This window comes from Aspergillus stella-maris (assembly GCF_047715825.1).
Source record: "Aspergillus stella-maris strain CBS 113639 unplaced genomic scaffold BDV14scaffold_65, whole genome shotgun sequence".
Lineage (NCBI taxonomy): Eukaryota > Fungi > Ascomycota > Eurotiomycetes > Eurotiales > Aspergillaceae > Aspergillus > Aspergillus stella-maris.
The window spans coordinates 101,740-120,682 of NW_027396859.1; the positions used below are offsets into that span (position 1 = coordinate 101,740).

Here is an 18,943-nt window from a genome sequence, read left to right on the forward strand (position 1 = left end):
AGTAGAGATATTAAGACGGATGTACAGTATTGATGATCAGCTGAAAACAATACTCCCAGTGGTGAGTAGGAAAGTTGGTCCGCTCATAGCAAGTCAGTTCACTTTATATAGCATCTGGCACTCAACCATAGCCAGCAATCAGAAACCATGCTCTGGCAGCACCAGTCAAGAGGAGGGAGGAACCGCTTGAGAAGGATATCATGTTCAACTTGGTATGGATTCTGTCCTGTACGAGATCAAGGAATATGAGGGCAGTACACTCTATTTGAACAACCACGTAATCCTTTGGAGACATTCCAGTGGTGAGTTGGCGCGTTGCTCGTTTCAACCGATACGTTTTGGGAGCGACGAATCCTTGCGCGAGAATGTCTCAGAATTAGGTCTTCCAGAAAAAGAAGAAGGAACTAAAAAGAGCGAGGTTAAAAATCTCTAGGCCCTCATATTCGGTGAGTAATTATAGAACAAGAAGACAGAAGATGAAACTCTTTCAGGTACACTGTTTGTAACATTGATTCCATAGTTGAAAGGACGTCTACACGATGCCGCTATATCCGGCATTCCCACATTGCCAGAAGGGCTGATCAGCTTGTCTCTTATTGAGTCCTGTAAATGTAGACCCCTCTTTCCCCTTGCTAAGCGGAGTCCATCTACAGCAATTCCAACATGGAAGAGGTAACTGTCACCACTGCCATGAGATAGATCTAACCTATGCTACAGGATTCGGTGCCATTCCTCGCTCAACTGCCGGACAAATGCGCTTTAATCGTCAATAGTCTCGACAAAAGCAGCCGGAGAATCTCTGGCCTTCAACAGGTGCTGTACAGGGTCCATAAGGAGCACACTGCAACCGAAGATCTCGTCAATATCCTTTTAGGTTTGATTGAGAAGTTGTGGTTGTTGCTCAGCACCTATAACCAAAAAGAGGGAGAAACGCATCGACAACAACATATTTTTGATTCTGTTCTCGACGCCACGCTCGCGCAAATAGATCTTCATTGTCTGAAGGAGGACTACAAATCTTTACGTCGAGAGAACTGTCGGCTCAAAAGCGCGCTCGGGAAACAGTCTGCAGTTTTGCTGGGTGGATAGACTAAGGCCAAAGATGAAAATAGGCCACCAAATGCCTAGCCACGCAGTAGCCAGCTAGTGCAGTGACGGGGAGATCTCGAACCGCAATACAGGGTCTTTTCGGTTAATACGGATGCATACTCGCTAGGGAGTGGGATGAAGTTATTTGAATTGATTATTAGTACCATCCGAGCTTATGTCTCAAGGCACCTATGTTGAAAGCTTTGAGGTTGAAATATATATAAATATGCATCTCACACTAGGATACTGTACGTTCAAGGGACAGTAAGGCACAACATTGAAAGCCACATCGACATTGCGGTAGTAACTATATCCTCTTCCCTGTGCGTGTACCATTATAAGTAAACCTGACCTACCATGCCTATTGTGACGATTTAATCCTATGGTGGGCTGCGAGTAGCATACGGCTTCTGGCAAGTATGGTGCTCACAAACACAAAGCGTGGAAAGGTATATACATGCTAAGACGACAAGCCTATCAGAAGACTTGATTGATCTATCTGGTACCCTATGTACGGAATTCAAAGCATGAAGACATTCCAAGAGGATCGTGAACAAACACGCAGATGGACCCTCGTGGAGCGAGGCTAACCAAGGTGGGTAAGCGGTCGGCGTACCGGCAGAATATCCACGACGAAGTCGATCTCGCTTACAGTACTAATCAGTTCGACGTCGTCGAGCCCGCGGTCCCCCGCTGCTCGTCACGCTTGGGATCATGATTTGCAGGTGGTCGTGATACATGCAATATTTGGCTCGTTGAAAGGCACTATCTTCATCTCTGTAGGAGAATTGGCCCGGTAGTGTGGAAAGCTACGTTAGCCCTGCCACTTAGCTTGAAGCAGAAGTTAGTGGTGGGGTTATCTCCACGTGGTCATATTTTAAGCGAACCGAAACCATGGGACTGGGTGGCTTTGTACTTCAACCCGGCCCAAAAATCTCCTCTAGGTTCACCTCCTCGATATACTCTTTGCGTAACCACGTTCGGCTGGTCATAACAAAGAATGGTCCCCTTACAGTCTATCTACGCGTCGCGTCTTCGGGCGCGACTCTGGGTTTGACAATGTTCGTGGCCGCTTTGTTCGGGTGCAGTAGCATTGGCGTGGTGGTGGCCATAGGTCGGTTCGATGATCGGCTCGTCCAAAAGGGGCATCAGCCTGCTGTGCCTGCAACAAACTCTGGAGTGAGGTGGGAAAGCCACCAATGGCACAGTGGCCTGCGATACCGCGAACTTCGAGAGATATAAACTCATTTAGGCTAGGCACCTCAAAGGATACGCATTTACGATAATATCCACAGATCAGACATCCATTTCCATCCTCTACAGCACCAAGATCGGCCCCTCGACTTAACGTGAAGCGGGCATTGTGGAACATCAGGGCCATGTGTTGGGCAACTTTCCCCGCATTGTACTTGCAGCAGAGTATGGAACCTCGACACTTGTAGGAGCCCAACACATTGGTAGGCACTTCGTCCAGTTCAAAGAAGAAACATTTGGCCAGCCAAGCCCGGGTGAGCTCCTCAGGAACACTATATGGAAACTGACCTAGTTTTTCCAGCGCACTCGAATCATCGAGCTCTGGCAGGTCGCCCGCGACCTCGCGATCAAGACGGAAGACGTCAGGCCGAACATTCTCAGCGATACTGTCGAGCGCATCTTGCCATCCGCGTCTGCTGTTGACAGCAGGTGATTGTAGGAAGGTACGAATAGCTCGCTCGACAAATCCACCACTCCAGAAACCCCTCGGGCTGGGGTTACTGGACTGTTCATTCGGGTACCCTGTCCCAATGCTGACGACAAGGTCTGGCCGCGTGCATGCGGGCCAGATGATTTCGCTCTCGCGAATAGCGGGCCTGAGCGGACAATTAGCACTGACTCCCCCATCTTGGAATGTTCCAATATCTGGAAGGTGCTTGGTCGTGAAGTATCTGTAAGTTGTTTGCGTCAATGTATGGTCTACTTGCTCTGAAGCATACTAATTCATACCCTAGGGCGGCCACGCAGCAACGTGCACTGTATCAATATCAGCATCATATACGTTGATAGCCATACAAAGGCGAGAGCACGAGGGGACACAGCCGCTATCTCTCCGTGCGCGAAGATCTTGTTCTAACTTGTCCGCTCTCCCTCTTCTGCTCCACACCAGGGAACGATGGACTGTCGGCTTTACGTGAGTACTTACACTTCCCAAAGTCGTGGTTCTTCACCCTCTGGTATCAATACCTTGTAGGCTGATTGGGCAGTTGAGCGTCCTAATCCACGGTAGTTTGAGAAGAGACAGAGCGACCCGTCCTTGTCAACCTGGCTCGCTGTTAGCGCCACGCGGATGCCAGACACGAGCGGGAGCGTGGTATCAAACAGCCGGCGCAGAGTACTGAAGGTCTCTTTGAGAGCTTCGTCAAGACCCTCCGAGTCATGACGACTGTCTGCCAGCCAACTTCTCAGGAAGCTCCAGGATCGCCCAACAAGAGTGTGTGCAAGGGGCCGTTGTGGGAAAATCCGCCGTGCCAAAGTGATAAACTTTGCGCGCGCGTCGTCTACTCTCTCTCCACAGACAACCACGTCTGACAAGATGAGACCGCCTTTTAAAAGAAACCGGACGTTAAGCCAGCTAATTCACACCGCTACAATGGGCCAATGATGGTTACTGGGACACCTACCTACACTGGTTCCTACATTGAGATCGAACGCCTCCCGCAAACCTCCCAAGCCGACAACCTGATTCTCTAGGGCTTTAAGGAAGCCCAGGGTGATGACCCCACGAACACCGCCCCCGTCGAGAACAAGGATAGTGGGCCGTTTTGTCGGTGGAAGGAGTCGAACTGTCAAGGAGAAGGACTTTAGACATAAGGGACAGGCGGTCATGTCAAAATGGTATTCTGCACCCTGGCCGCGAACTCCAAAAATGCAGGTACATATGTCACAGATTGCGTGTCCACACGGCAGAACATGCTCAGGGGGGCGACAGAGGCAGAGCAGACAGACCTGGTTTGTCTTCACATCAGCCCACACCGACATGTCCTGGCGCAGGGAGTCTCGGCGAATCCGGCTTGAAGAAATGGCTGGTGACATCACACTGAACAAGGTTACAAAGCGGGTCTCCACTTGATTCCACAAAGCCATCTCTGGATTGTGCGGCCGGCGAGGGCATGCCGTCCGACAGTGGCCGGCATAGAGGGTCTGGAACATGATTTTCGGGTGGAAGCCTATCCTTGTCAGCCTGGTTTGTGGAAAATCCTACGTGATTGCCGTCTCGCGTCTCGCTCGCTCACCATGCATGCCTGGAGGATAGGCGTCCATGAGGAAAGCCGAAGCGATGAAGGCCGCCAGTGAATTCGTCGGTACGCTGGCCTTCTCAGCAATGCAGAGAAACGACTCTAGGTATTGCCCTATCATTCCGTCGTCTCTAGCGCGGTCCAGGCGGCACGCCTGAATGCAATTGAACGGGGTCGTTGGCCACCGCGTCACGTGTGATAACGATTCTCGGAATACCCATTCCAAATGGACTCTGGAGAATAGCAGACGTGCCTGTGACCGCGTAATGTGAGCATAGTCTAGCTCTTGCAACAGATGCTGTCGGAGGGGCTCGAACTGGCTCGCTGGGGACAGTCCATCTCTGTGTCGAAGGTCTAACACAGAGAGAGCAGCTGCTAGCTTGGGAACAGCAATCTCTCTCAGTTTGACTTCGGTCTCCCGTGCTGTGCCAGTCATATCACCTGGGTCTGTCAGGACTATGATCAAACGTGCATGAATAAAAGGTGATCCGTCAGGGCTAGCCAACGGGAATTGGCTCCAGGCGGCCAGAAGTATGCTGATCCCTTCAAGTCCCCCAAGGTCCGCTGCAAAGAGACATACGGTGTCCGCTAGCGGCATCATAACATGCCGGAAGAGCATGTTTTGAACATCATCACAGGTACGGTCATGACTGTCCTGAACAGGATATAAGCGAAGTGGCTTTGACAACGGTGGTCGAGATGTTGACCCTGGGGATTTGCTTGTTTCAATGAGAATTGCTGGCCGTAACTCAGACTGGATCAGATGCATCCGCGCTACGCCAGTCCTTGAGTAACGCTGAATGTTGTTGTAAGGATGCAAGACTCGGAGCGCCTGTGCCTTGAGCGCCTTGCCAACAAAGACTTGTATTGACAGATTGCGAATGTCGCTGCCCTCCACTGCATCAAGGATCTGCTGGACACACCCCGTATCTGTGAGGGTCCAGCCTCCCGCGTCCCATTCCAATCCCAGCCAGGGTGCCATGATACTGTCACGCACGAGATCCGGCTCGTGATCTTCACCGTTCCCTCGTGGTGGCTACTGAGTCTAGTGGTTCCGACTCTCACTCCTCTTTATTCCCGACAGTGGCAATAGGGGGCTTCATGGAACGCAAAACCTTCTACTTAAGTCACCCACTGTGGAAGAAGGGTTGGTTATGATCTCGGCAGGTATTCAATGGACGTCCCGCAGGCAATGATGTTTACTGCAGTTCTACACGATTCGCTAATTCAACGTTGGAATAAAAACGCCCCCAAGCGCAAGCAAAGAACAACAAAAGAATAATCCGCCCCTATTATTTATAGACCATATGAATCGCTTCCTCTCTCCGCCAACTTGGGCTATTTCAATCCATTCGGCCTGCCCGAAGCTACAGTGACCCCTTTCTTTGACGAAAACAATCACGAATCTAGAGAAGATGGCGAGCAAAACCGCCAGGCCGTTGCGAAGAGAAGCTTCATCGAGTTCAATGTCAAGGTAACCTCTTGGTCACAACGAGAGCGGGAAGCAGTCAAGAGGCTATTCTCTGAGGCCTTGTCGCCATTGCGCCTGTACCATATCAGTTCCGTGCTGCAACAAAAATGATTCTCAGCGTAACCTACAATATTTGATGGTGCGTTCCAGCTGAATAGCCACGCGCCTGCTGATTTCTCGGCGCTTATTACGACGTTGCAGGCGTGACATTTGTGGTGGTGCAGTCTGCGCTGATGTATAAGATCCAGTCAGGGATGTTGATGAGTCTGCTGCTTGGTCGAATGACTTCTGTTCTCCTTCAGGTTCGGCACTTGTGGATGTCTCACTCAAACTCGAGGACACCTTGTCGTTCTCCTTCAGGCACTCGGGTCGATAACCCCAATTCCAGCGATTATACGCGGCACGGAGCGATTGTGTGGTCCGTCTGACCCCAGTTAATTGCGCCCACAGTTTCTTTCTTTCTTCCCACGGGGTGCGTTTCTCCTCTTGCGCAGCCATCCAATCACATAACACCATCCACTCCTTTTCACTCCACGATTGCTTCATGTCTGCCTTGGAGTTGTCTCTGTCGGCCACAACGGGTTGGTCTCATCAGAGGATCATTATCCGGAATGCTCAGAAGCAGCGAGCAGCAGGTGGCATAGTGTTTAATGATTTTAGTGCACAGTACCAGCCCGTGCCGGCCATACTGTGGGACTTAACCAGACAAATCTCGTTGGACATTCTAGATACTGTTGCGATTCGGACTTACAAAGAACATGACAACTGGTGAGTCGAAGTGGGGAATAACTAGAGGCATATTGGTTCAACACGCAGTTCAACACGGCTTTAACTGCTTGTTGCACTGAAAGTCGGGCCAGAGAATTTACTATGTTGCCCACCATGTTTCGCTACGCTTGCGCGCATCAAAATTGAACTATACTAGTTGACCCACTGGTTCCGTTCATTGACCCCGACAATCTTGCGCACCATCATTCATGATAGCCGCGAGCAAATTCTCGGCCAACTGGTGCTCTTTTGCCCTCCACCTTCGGATGTTTTAACTAAAGTGGAAATTGAAGTGGCGTTGCATGCCCAAGTAAACATAACCACGTCCATATCGCTTGCAGTATAAAGATATCTGGTTGGCCGTTCCCCCCCTCCCCCCTGGCTACGCAGGGGCATAAATTGAACGGCCAAAACTTCTAATCTTCCACTTTACTAACTCAACTATGCCAAGAGGTGCTACAAAGAAGGCCCCAAGAGAGAGGGCAAGTCTGAAGCGTGCGTCTTTGCCTGTTCATGGCGGCCGAAATGATCGCCGCGGTGCTAAGAATGGTCAAGAAAAGAGCCCGCAGTCTAGCAGCCATGATGGTAAAGTGAGTGGTGTTCAACAATCTATGTTTGGGCTTTTTGCTAATGGTCCAAGTTGGACAAATTCACTCAGGGAGAATTGAGGGCTCATATTATCGCTATATCCAACCTTGGAGCCGTTGCAAAATTCGTTTTGGACAGGAAGCCTGAGATCATTCCTGAGGTTCAAGCATTCACGAAACAATACCCTGAACTTCTCCATTTCATCCAGCACGGATCCTGCACCGAAGTTATTCCACAGGACATCATACCGTTATTCACTGATGAGTGGGACGACGAAGAACAAGTTGAACCCGCTGCCGCTGAAACTGCTATCAATGAACTCGATGTCGCTAAACCCGGTGCCAATGAACCTTCCGCCGATGAAGGCTCTACGCTCACTCCTGGGCCTCAAGAGGACTTGTGCTCACCAATACAGGCGCAAACATCAGGTGCGCAATCAGTACCAGAGAAAATGGTCAAAGAGACTGAACTCGACGGTCTACCAGAACCGCCTCCCGACGGATCAATCCAACCCTGGAGCCCTTCCGCGTGGATGCCGTACGTGCAGCATCCTCCGTATGGCCCGTCATGGCTACCTGTGGCTGACCCAATGTCCATGGCCGCTGCAAATACAATGTCCAGTGGCTACAATGCGCAAATGTTCTCGGCTCCCTTTTTCTTCCCTAGTGGGACTGTCGCAGATTACGGTTTTTCACCTGGGACTGTACCAACTGGGCCCCTACATTCGTTTCAACAACCACATCATGGACAGGCAATACCTCAGCCAGGCGAGCGACTTCCCTCTCCCAACACATGTACACCGTCTACTTCTCGCTCTGACCAGAGCACAGAGTCAGAAAATACCACGCTCTCACAGTCAATCAAGTCTGGAACGGCGCCTCCGCCAGATGTCGAGGGATTTGTTCCCACAGAGAGTGGATTACAGGGGCCGGTGGATACAAGTCTCTGTCAGCCGTGGCCGGGCCAGGCACGCGATATCACACTCTCAACAAGTGATGATTTTCCAGCCATGTTCAATGACCTGCCCAGTATCATTTGTTAGACAACTACAGACTTCACTTTTCCTTTCGCCCCTTGAATTAATTTATCATTGTAAGCAGAAAGCTTACATACGCCTCTTGGTCTGCAATAATATGGTATTGATATTTGTCACTCATTAACCTACCGATGTGCCCGCTCCCAAAATCCGCGGCAGCCCAGCTCCTCTGCTGTGTGCTTTCGTGGCATCCACATACTTTACTGCTGGTCTCTGTACTCTATAGCAACTGACTATGGTGGGGCAGGTATATCTGGTTTGGTCAAGTTTAGAACGGGCCAGCCTCGCTTCTCTTGAGCCCGGAGATCGGATAGCCGGCAGGACTTGTTAGCATACCCTATCAGGGGGGCCCCTGTGGGGCTCCGATCTTGTTGCACACACCAACGATCTTAGGCCGCTTGGCGCCTCTCCTGCCTATTTAGGCGATAGTGACTAGTCTGATCCATTTAAGAGCACACTATCGTCTTGGGTATCAATCTGTGGAGCCCCTCCCTCTGATCTATGAGATAGAAGCGCATGCACACTACCTAACCGGAACAGGAAGGACCTCCACCCCGGTTCCGTTAGTCTCCCCGTAGTGGGGTATGTGACAGCCCTAGCATTCGGCGGCGAGATTGGCTAGAATCTTGCTCCTGCAAGGGCAATCACGAGTCATGCTAATCCCGCGTGGTGGCAACAACCTTTTTTTCCAAGGTCTCCCTTTACTAATGCGGCGGTTGGCCAGACAACTTAGGCTCTTTCATAATCGTTTCCCCAACCTTTAGATAAACGAAAAGAACTAACCCACGAATCCTATATCCCCAGGTGAACTGTCAGAGTAGCTTCCTTAGCACGCGGTAGTTTTTGAGCTTATCTTAGGTGTGCCTACAGGGCCCAGGTACGGGCCAGGACTACATCTGGGCCGCATAGGATGATGTTAGCCACGTAGTCCCGAATCTAGGGCCGGGGAGCTGACCCCGGCGAACTATGTGGGGATACTGATTTCCCATGTCTTGCCTACATGGGGGTTCAAAAGTCTTGGCACACTCCCGAATCCGCGCGACGCGTCGGATGACCCACTCAAACTTCAACCTTTCACTAAACCACCACTATGAGGTCTTTCGGTACCGAGGGTAATCCAGTCACTGTCTTGAGAGCGAAAACAATTAACGCTGTTCTGGGCTTCGCTAAGGCGCCATAGTGATTTTACAGCTTATGAGACAATCATCGCATACAGTATTATATACTACTTTAATTCCTTGGCCTATAATTCTCAGAGTCGAATAGCTATATGCCCAACCTGATCTGATTTTCACGAATTCATTGCTTCTAAATCTTAGTCTTTATTATTTGCATGATTATTAGGACTGTCTACCCTTATCTGACTAGACAATTCACATGGCTAGGATCTAGTATTAATCCGCACAGTATTAGGTTTAGTTTATCTGGCAGTTACGAGACGTTCTAAATTGCCTTTCCTTGGGTTCAATCCTGCTTCATTATTACTTACAGATATTATTAAAATCAGTTTGAGAACCAAAACATCTTCAATTTGTAAGCCCTACAGCCAAGAACTTGGCTTAAATCAATTATCTGATATAATTTCTCCTACTACCATACGGTACCAAGTGTTATGTAGTTTGTGCCTTTTACCAGGGCCACATGATCTCTTATTCCTTCTGTGAACGCAGCCACCACGGACGGGCTGCGCCTAATTTGGACCTTTGATTCAAGTCATACATCTTACGACTGAACCAGGCTGTTGAGAGAGAGACTCTCAGCCTCTGTTTGTATACAGTAATAATCCACATTCTGATCTAATAAATTTTCAACAGGAAGAACATAAATTATGTATTTGTGATGAGAAAGATATTAAGCTCTTATTTAGTATGGTTCAAGCAATAGAAAAAGCATGCTTTCTTCTTGGCGGTAGGGCCTATAAACAATTGACAAGTGATTGAGGTTCAGACTAAATTCAAGAATCAATATAATCGACTACCTTGTTCGAAATGTTATCCGAGGCTGCTATCCAGGTGAGTTATCATTCACTCTGTAGCTCCTGTCCTGTATCAAGCCACCTGTCAAGGTACGGGTTCGGAATGTGTTTAAAATAGAATAACGAAGTAGATACATACACAGACAAAACGCAGCATCAGATTATGAAACAGGTGCTTGGTATAATAAGAAGTTGCTCGGAGATTAGGTATAGAGTCCACATCAGAGTCCAGGAAATGTTGGCCAACCAAGGCGCAGAACAGGCAGAATCTTACGACACTCATTCCGAGCACCGTGATTGGAATAAGCTTCTAGGCTGGCACTGTAACACCACTGTTCCTCTCTGCTTCCTAATTTGCTTTTCTCCTCTGCCGATTGCCATAGTACAGGATCTTCATTGGTTCGAAGATCCATCAAAAGTGGCACTAGGCCCAGACAATAACTCTACCGGAAGGGGGCTGCTAGACATCTAAATAGTAGTCATTGTCTAGAGCAACAGCAGCTACTGAAAAGCCAGAATAGACTAGCGATAATCGAAAAGCCTGTCGCGAGACAGCTAACTACCAGCATCGGCTGGCCCAGCGTCAGGACAATACCATTAAGACTAAGCTTAAAGATCCCCGCAAGTACAGAATAAGCCACTATGGCCAGTATTAATCGAACCATGTTAAACACCACAGATGCCTATCAAAGTCAGTTCAACAACTAATCTACTCTGGCAGATAAAGTAGGCCGGGCAAGAATAGAACATACCACTGCAAAGACGCTAGTTAATAAGCTTCCCCATCGGGAAAGCGTTGCTGCGAACCCAAGGACGATAGTCAGCATATTTGCGGCGCAAGCCATGATAAAAAAGGCGATGGTGCCTTTGGAAAGGGACTGGTAAGCTTTGAGCACGCTATCATATTGACTTGGAAACAATTCCTCAGCCCAGGAGACTTCCAAATCCAGAACATCAGTGAAGTTGAACCAGAACGCGGAGCTCGGTTCTGTGCAGTTCATGGATGCTGGCCCTGTCCCATTAGCAAAGCCTTCACAGTAGTTCCATAGCCCTATTGTATAGAAGTCAGGGACATTTGAGATAATTTTTGCTATCTTCTCCGATGCACTCTGTGCCAAATCCTCGGCGTCTGTAACAGCATTTCCTACTGTTTCTGCTATTGTAGACCCAGAACCATCAGTGGCGTCTTGTACAGCGTTGCTGACTTGAGAGTTTGCATCAGAGAGGGAGTCGGATGCTACACTAAGCGAGTCATCCATGAATGATCGTCGTGAAATGAGATCTAAAGTTTCATCTATGGCAGAACCAAAGTTGGTCATATTGGCCTGAGAAATAAGACTCTGAACCAATTCCACCCATTATGTCAAGCAGACCTACTTTCATGAGAAACAGCTTATTTTCCGGGTTAGATGAATTTGTGCATCCAATTCCGATAAAGACAAGGCAGACTAAGCTCGCAGCTGATAAGGCATATGGAAGTGAGATACACAGTGTCCTTCTGACCCCCATGGTTATTGAGAACTAATACGAGTGTGCTAGTCATAATCGAGGCAGGTGTGCTTCATATGTGGCTTTCTCGCTTGCACTAGATGAGGCTCACTAGGTGAAGCACGACTCCTTACTGGAGGCGTAGTAAACAAGCGTAGTAGAACTAATTGTGAGGGACAGACTGGATTCTCAAGCCGAGTTGTTCGCCCTCCTTACACTGCACCAGGTTGATGAGTGGCTCAAAATGGCAGGTGTTATGAAAAAGTATCCCCTCTCACTTGGCATGAAGATTTCTATCTGGGAAAACAGACATATTCGGCCCTCAGCTAGCCGTTGTTGATGAATTCAGCGGGGGGGGAAACATCGCTGCAGTAGAACTTTATCTATGGCGGCTCTGCGTACCGTACCTCATTGCTACAGAAAGGAGCTAGGTACTGTACCGAGCTTCTAGGCAACTAACTAACGACCGGCAAGTGATAATAACACAATTTTATGTAGTTTGATATATATATATTGGTTCTTTGATTGTGGTATATACAACTATCTAAATATCTGCCATGTGTATACATCCTCCCCTTTCAGGTCTCTGCGTACCCGGCTATTTCACCCAAGCGCTCTTTGAAAAATGCATTGTCTTCAATTTATAACCTATTTTCAAATATCATTGGAATTGCAGTGTGCTAAACTTTTGGGATGCCTTAGAATAAGATGGGATCCCTCTGCAATCATATTTACCTCAAATAATAAACACTTTTTGAGTCCTTACTTTTTTGAGGGCCCTATTATACCTAAAAATGTTTTATAAGGTCTGTGATGTACAAGCCTATCCCCTGTGGATTGTATATACTATATTAATCTACTTGCTTTGCACGCCCTTCCTAGAAGCATCCTTATTACTGTATCGTCAGCAGGACGTCTCTCTTTCATTTCTGGAAAGGCGATGGACTCGTTAGCCGTTTACGCCATTGCCGTGGGTGGTATCTTTGTGGGTCTGTTCTTTGCCCGAAAACTCTCTGTCTATGCCAGCTGGATGCTCTCTGTCCTTGCCAGCTGGGCCAACTGGACATTCTCCGTCCTTGCCAGCTGGAAGGGTTCGGCGTCTTTGTTTTTCTCTCGACATTTGGCACTCCCATTTCTGGTTCATAGGCATCGTTTTCTAGGCCCATGGTCCCGAGCTGATGTGTTGTTTCACACCTCATACGCTACAGTCAATATCTTTCTTGTTTTTTATAAGTCGAATTCAGTGACCGACGCCGGCCACCAGGCAGCCAAGCTCGCTCTAATCAACATAATTTTTCCTCTGTCAACCTTTCACATTAGCCATCTAGCTGATATTCTAGGCATAAAGTGGAGGACTTGCTGTAGGATCCACCGCGTTACTGGCTGGACGGCGGTTGCGTTGCTATCGTTTCATGTCATTGTGAGGGTTCAAGTCAAGGGATTCACATTTCCACTTGGTATATTGCAAAACCTCTTCACAATGCTGGTATGATACCCAAAATACCATCCAAACTCCACTAACTGGAAAAGGCTACAGTTTCCCTGGGTGTTCTAGTCTTGATCGCAATTCCATGGATTCGCCAATGGTCCTATGAAATATTTCTCCGAGGACATCAAGCTCTGGCCGGACTTTTTGTCTATGGCACCTGGCAACATATATCACAGAATCAGTCCATAAGGACATACGTTCTGATTGCACTGGGTATATTTGGAGTGAACTTAATTGTACAGCTGATAACCCTCCTATACCGAAATGGCCTGTTTACAGGCCGTGGTGCACCCAGGGCTATTGTGACATTCAGCGCGAGGGAAGCTCGGGTAAAAGTGAATGATCCTAAAAAAGAAAAAGAGGCTGTGAGACACGATGGACATGATGCAAGGTTATCGCCTCGGGATACGGTTAAAGCTGCACATATTCTCCTTATCTTACCTAGGCCGGTGAAAGTGGAGGCGGGACAGTATATCAACCTCTGGATGCCGTCAGTCAGTCTATGGTCCTGGATGCAGACGCATCCTTTTACAGTCACATCGTGGTCTAAGTGTACTCAGGACACGATGGAGCTCCTGGTGCAGCCCCGTCATGGTCTTACTGCGAAGCTTCTTCGCTATGCCCCTTCTGCTTTGTATCGCTCGGTTTCTTTTCTGGCCCTCTTCACTGGCCCTCATGGCACGACCGAAAACGTTAGTCAACATAAAAGTGTGATAGTGATTGCAAGCAGATTCGGAATCGCAGCAGCTGTGCCATATCTCAAGAAGATGATTTACGGGTATAATACTGGCACCTCTCAGGTCCGCCGGCTACAATTAGTGTGGCAGGTAGAATCAGTTGACGAGATGACACCTGCCCTAGCTCTACTCAATAACCTTTTAAAAGATGACACCATGGGTGAAGGCTATGTTCGTATTGTCTGGACCGCTATTATGATTCACTAACCTATACAGATACTGCATATCTCCATTTACGTCAAAGATAACTTTGATCATAAAAAATTGCTGTTCGGTGAACATCAACGAGTCTATATATGCCAGAATACACCAGATTATTCAGATATAATCTCACTCAAGGCATTTGGCAACCATATCGAGAGGCTACCTGACACTTGGGATGAGGAAGGTCGGACACTCGTAATAGGTAGGTCTTCATTATTCTTATCCTAAGTAGAGCCTGGGGTAATCTTGCTGGCTAGTTTCCGCGACAGATGACGTTCGGGACCAATTAAGGGAGGTGGTACGGAACCACGTACATCAGGATGTAAAGCTGTCAGAGTTGGAGTATCAGCCTAGCGCTGATTAAGAGCATCATTAAGCAAGAAGGCTGAGCTGGCTAACGGAGCTTATATTGCTCAGGCCCTTATGGATTAACGGAAACAGATACTTAACTTTGTCACCTGGATACATCATTGTGACCGCCGGTGGTTTGCCACTAAGTTTATACAAAGTCAAGGAGTAGGTTTTATTCATGCTCTCAAAATTGGACTGGACTTGGTTTAGGTTCTCGCATTCTTCTTCGTCTTATATGTTTCCTGATAGTATAATTCATGTTAATAAGGTGATTTGCATGAGCAAGTCCACGATAATGTGTTGGACTGCGTTTATAGGTGAGAAGCCAGGATCGTTATAGAGACGGAAAAGACCAAATCTGATATGAAAAAAACAAATTTTAGAAGGAAGGATGGCTAATGACTGCTGAGTAAGTGCACGAGGGATCAGGTGATCGGGATGGGCCAATGGGAACGTAGTATTCAATCGCGAGTCTATATCAGAATGAACCGCTGAAGACCTCTAAGCAGGCCTCGCCCAGTCCAGCGCCGTGTAACCCCTTCCTCATTCCATATCATCCCATTCCAGGCATATTTGTGACAATTCTATGATTCCGTCCTGAAACTGCAACTCAATAGCCCAAATGAACAAATAAAAATCATTACAACACCTCTCCAGACCAGCGTGAGGACAACACCAATAACCTCCACGGCAATAAGGATAGGCACGCAGACGAGACCAGCTGCACAGACGAGGATGCACCGCCAGCCTCTACAATGGATCTGAAGACTTTCTTGAGGGAATTGCGGAGGCGGTGATGTTTGTGGTCGCGGGGGCTTTTTCCAGTCCGTGTTGCCGGGGCTGAAATAAGGATTCCATTGTCAACTTGTGTGCTACAACAAGAGAAAGGGAGATAGTAATAATTAGAAAGAATGCATAGCTCACTGTTGTCGGCTTCTAGACCGGTGACCGCAGGGGAGGATCCTGCTGCTGGTTCGACTGCTGGAGCTTCGGCCGTGGAAGGGACTTCCGGGTTGGCTCTGCTTCCTGGTAAGGTCTTTCTAAGACAATTAAAGCACTTGGAGATAACAGTCATGTTATCGGTCCTTTTTTATTGGCGTTATGACAGAAGTAGATGAGATACTGGATCGCAAATCAACAGGAGTCGGATGATGAGGAAGAGAGAAAAGGTAACACTGCGAGAAATGGATGCGGATTAAGTATGCGGACTTTTAGAGGGTGTGTAATTGTTCATCTCGTAGCTATAAAATTAAATCCTTTCGCCAGAAGGGGTGAAAAAGCCGAGACATTGCTTGATGGGCTCCAAAAGATGGCAAGCAGACCAAATACCCACTATCAGCAATAGCTTTCCATGCTCACTGGCAGAGGTTGGAAAAAATGAAAGACCAAAATTTCCGTCACTGCGCCTCCGTTAGCGCCTCGCGGGCGGGTATGGTGAGCTGTCAGGCTGTCTCCAAGGTTGACTGTGCTAGCACAGTAGCCAGCTGAGAAGGTATAAAGGAGCTCTATCTTTCCCCTTGTCAACTCGTATTGTTCTTCCTGTCACAGACCCCCTCTCTCACCCACTCACAGCGCCATACACCGCACGAACAGATTCTCTTCGACAGCTCAGTATGTCCGCGACAGACAATAGCTTGTCCCAGCGACAAACATCTACGAAGCCACAAAGAGCTGGTACGATGGGTATTCTTGTGAGCGAAAAGGGTGGTAAGGTTCTTCTTCTTCACCGAAGAGAGAAGACGCCAGAAGTTCCAAAGAATGGCAACCCAGGTGACTGACAGCTCAACACTGCTCAATGGAAACAATTACGCTAACCATCTCTATGGCTAACAGACTCATGGGCTTTCCCTGGTGGCGGGGTGGATGCAGGCGAGACTCCAGAACAAGCAATTGTGCGTGAGTTTCGTGAGGAGGTCGGACTCGACGTGAAAATTGTTCCCTTCGGAAACGAGTTCGTCCTCGGTCAAGTAGACGACGTCCTAGAACATGGTTTCTGGCGGTGCTCCTTCTTCGTTGTCAAGCAAACCAATCCTAGCCAGAAACCTGAGGTCGGTTACTTTCACCGTCCCATTCAGAAACATAATTAACGCTCCTTGCCATTTATTTAGTTGAAGGAGCCGCATAAGCACGTCGAGTTTGCGTGGGTAGACTGGAACGTCATGTGGGGCTTGATTGAGGGGCAAATCGATTTCGAGGCCAAAAACGGCACATCGAAGGGAATGGAAGGAATGCGATTTTTTTTGTCCATGGTAAACATGGTCAAAAAATATCCAGGGCGGTCGAATGTGGCTTGTTTGGAATACTGGCCAGTCGGGCCAAGTCCGTTCTGTTGCTTATTGCAATTGTGCCTTTCCAAGATACCCTTCCTCTGGTGGCTCTGAAGTGACCATATCCGCCCGCGAGGATTTGTCCGACCCTGGACTACCCGTTGGAGCGTGAGGGAGAATATATTGATCGTACTGTATAACCTCGAGGCCCTGAGCTTCATCACAACCACTGGCAAATAATAAAATGACCAATTAGTTTTTAAGGTCCCCGTCGAACTCATCATAAGAATAGACCTTCAAATTGCAAAAAAAAAAGCACAGTAGGCCTAGTCTGAGCCCAGTGAGAGTTGTAGCAAGATCTCCACTGAGGGAGCACAAGTACCTGGCTCGAGTGCAACCAAGAACTTTCTCAGGGCTGAACTAGCTACAATACGCCGGACCGAGCAGGTACTCAGCCACACAAGAGCTTGCAGTTCCAGAATCATATCACCCGCATAGAGGCCTCTAACGATCCTGGGTGGGCTAATGTCCTGAATGCCTGATCCCGGTACAGTACTCGCCTAGGTGGAAGGATAGATAAGGACACTCGTTTCCCTCTATGTTTAGTCCCTTTGATCTTCTTGATCAATTCTTACATTGTTACTCGAAAGTTACCTTTGAAGCAAGCAACTCGTTCGAACTTCTATACAAGCCTTAGTATACTGGTTCAGTTGCCCGCTTCGAAAGGCGGCCTCCAAAAACAACTTCTATTCACTGGCGTGCAGCCTCGTGGTTATTCAAAGCAGAACATTTATCCCATATTATACTTGCAATGGAACCTACTCCTGGCAAGCCTGAAATATAGGTTGGCGATTTGCCTTCGAAGGTTGATAGCATTTCCTTCTGACACAATACTACTTCTTCTTTAGATCCTAGTTCTTCCACGATCTTGTTATTTGTGCAGCAATTCTCAGTTAAAGGTACTCTTGAAGCTGCGCAAAACAGTTGGACTTTCGGCGTCCGGTTGAATGATTTTGCAGAAAGTGCGATAGTCATAACGCTTTCTTGAGACATCACCGGACTGCCTCTCAGGCTACTGATAAGGATGGTCAATGTGGATGTGCAACGAGACTATTATGCTGATTTAGGGCTCACGCCTGAGGCAGATGATAAAGACATAACGAGACAATACAAAAAGCTAGGTACGTAAGGCAGCTTTACTGGAGCTTCTAGAAACGCGTGGCTGATGCTTACCAGCTCTTGAGTACCACCCCGATCGGAATGTAGGGAAAGGACCAGAAAACTCGGCCAAATTCCAAGTAATCCAAGCAGCCCATGAGATTCTTCTCGATCCTAAAACGCGCCTGAAATACGACACGGCTCGTTTGCGACAAGGCTATTATCAACCTCAAAAGGAATCCGCAAGATTTCGATCGTCAACACCCCACATATTTACGAAATCCCCTTTCAGGAGAACACCAGTATTCAATCATCATAAGTCTTTTCACAATGGTGCTTTTACTGGGTCCTCATCCTTCGCTACTTCTACAGGCGCTGCAACCAGGCAGTCGGCACAGAAGATGGGCAGTCGAGCGCAAGGCCGAGCCAGTCCAAGCCCAAGCTTCGCGAAGGGGGGAACTTACACGACGCCATTGAATGGTTCACCGCAAAACAGATCAGGTCGCTTTGAACTGATGCTAAGTTCTTTGAATCTTTCATTGAGCAACTTCTCCAGCACTGTGGGAAGTGGCCAGAGCCGAAGTCAGTACTTGTTATGGACAATCGCATCTTTCCATCATTCAGATCGTGTCAAAGAGTTATGTGCTGATGCGGGAGTTCAACTGTTGTACTTGCCGCCATATTCACCGGATTTTAACCCTATCGAAGAGTTTTTTGCTGAACTGAAATGTTATATCAAAAAAGCTTGGTCAGCATTCAACAGAGCCCCTGAGCAAGGGTTTCGAGCCTTCCTCCGAAAATGCCTTCATGAAGTTGGCGCAAGAAAGGAGAGTGCTGAAGGCCATTTCCGACATGCAGGCTTGACGATAGAGAGAGAGCCATGAGTGGTCACCGTATGGTCGTTGGTTGGTTATAGTCATTCTCAAAAAATCAGTCTGCTCTACGTTCGTTTCCCGGCTCCACTGCCGAGAACTTGGTGTGAATACATTATTGAGCCACCCGCTGCGGCCGTAAACTTTGTTGCAGACGAATCATATGAAGTCCTGTACC

The 18,943-nt window shown here is 48.1% G+C and overlaps 5 protein-coding genes across 5 annotated transcripts; 3 read left to right on the top strand and 2 right to left on the bottom strand.

Moving 5' to 3' along the window:
- Positions 1-2,098: 2,098 nt before the first annotated feature.
- Positions 2,099-5,343, bottom strand: BDV14DRAFT_192307 (patatin-like phospholipase family protein; the record flags this gene model as incomplete). Its single annotated transcript, XM_073771616.1, has 6 exons — positions 2,099-3,014; positions 3,073-3,099; positions 3,269-3,668; positions 3,747-4,292; positions 4,359-5,208; positions 5,260-5,343. 6 exons carry the CDS (start codon positions 5,341-5,343, stop codon positions 2,099-2,101), a joined length of 2,823 nt encoding a protein of 940 aa, XP_073624343.1.
- Positions 5,344-6,711: 1,368 nt separating this feature from the next.
- Positions 6,712-8,344, top strand: BDV14DRAFT_126025 (uncharacterized protein). Its single transcript, XM_073765983.1, has 2 exons — positions 6,712-7,190; positions 7,241-8,344. The coding sequence occupies exons 1-2, from the start codon at positions 7,044-7,046 to the stop codon at positions 8,228-8,230; spliced, it is 1,137 nt and encodes a 378-aa protein (XP_073624344.1). The 5' UTR covers positions 6,712-7,043; the 3' UTR covers positions 8,231-8,344.
- A 2,323-nt stretch (positions 8,345-10,667) lies between these two features.
- BDV14DRAFT_203832 (SUR7/PalI family protein) lies at positions 10,668-11,518 on the bottom strand (the record flags this gene model as incomplete). Its single annotated transcript, XM_073774377.1, has 3 exons — positions 10,668-10,685; positions 10,763-10,882; positions 10,952-11,518. The coding sequence occupies 3 exons, from the start codon at positions 11,516-11,518 to the stop codon at positions 10,668-10,670; spliced, it is 705 nt and encodes a 234-aa protein (XP_073624345.1).
- A 1,109-nt stretch (positions 11,519-12,627) lies between these two features.
- Positions 12,628-14,481, top strand: BDV14DRAFT_192308 (ferric reductase family protein; the record flags this gene model as incomplete). Its single annotated transcript, XM_073771617.1, has 4 exons — positions 12,628-13,173; positions 13,218-14,084; positions 14,130-14,319; positions 14,375-14,481. 4 exons carry the CDS (start codon positions 12,628-12,630, stop codon positions 14,479-14,481), a joined length of 1,710 nt encoding a protein of 569 aa, XP_073624346.1.
- Positions 14,482-15,795: 1,314 nt separating this feature from the next.
- On the top strand, positions 15,796-16,966 carry BDV14DRAFT_180606 (NUDIX hydrolase). Its single transcript, XM_073769938.1, has 3 exons — positions 15,796-16,238; positions 16,302-16,516; positions 16,577-16,966. The coding sequence occupies exons 1-3, from the start codon at positions 16,082-16,084 to the stop codon at positions 16,847-16,849; spliced, it is 645 nt and encodes a 214-aa protein (XP_073624347.1). The 5' UTR covers positions 15,796-16,081; the 3' UTR covers positions 16,850-16,966.
- The last annotated feature ends 1,977 nt before the right edge of the window (positions 16,967-18,943 follow it).

Excerpts from the sequence above, each read along its gene's own strand:
- BDV14DRAFT_180606 (XM_073769938.1), top strand. The coding sequence starts at position 16,082 with ATGTCCGCGACAGACAATAGCTTGTCCCAGCGACAAACATCTACGAAG. Across the intron at positions 16,239-16,301 it reads TCCAAAGAATGGCAACCCAG|ACTCATGGGCTTTCCCTGGT; the intron begins GTGACTGACAGC and ends TATGGCTAACAG. Across the intron at positions 16,517-16,576 it reads ATCCTAGCCAGAAACCTGAG|TTGAAGGAGCCGCATAAGCA; the intron begins GTCGGTTACTTT and ends CCATTTATTTAG.
- BDV14DRAFT_126025 (XM_073765983.1), top strand. The coding sequence starts at position 7,044 with ATGCCAAGAGGTGCTACAAAGAAGGCCCCAAGAGAGAGGGCAAGTCTG. Across the intron at positions 7,191-7,240 it reads CTAGCAGCCATGATGGTAAA|TTGGACAAATTCACTCAGGG; the intron begins GTGAGTGGTGTT and ends TAATGGTCCAAG.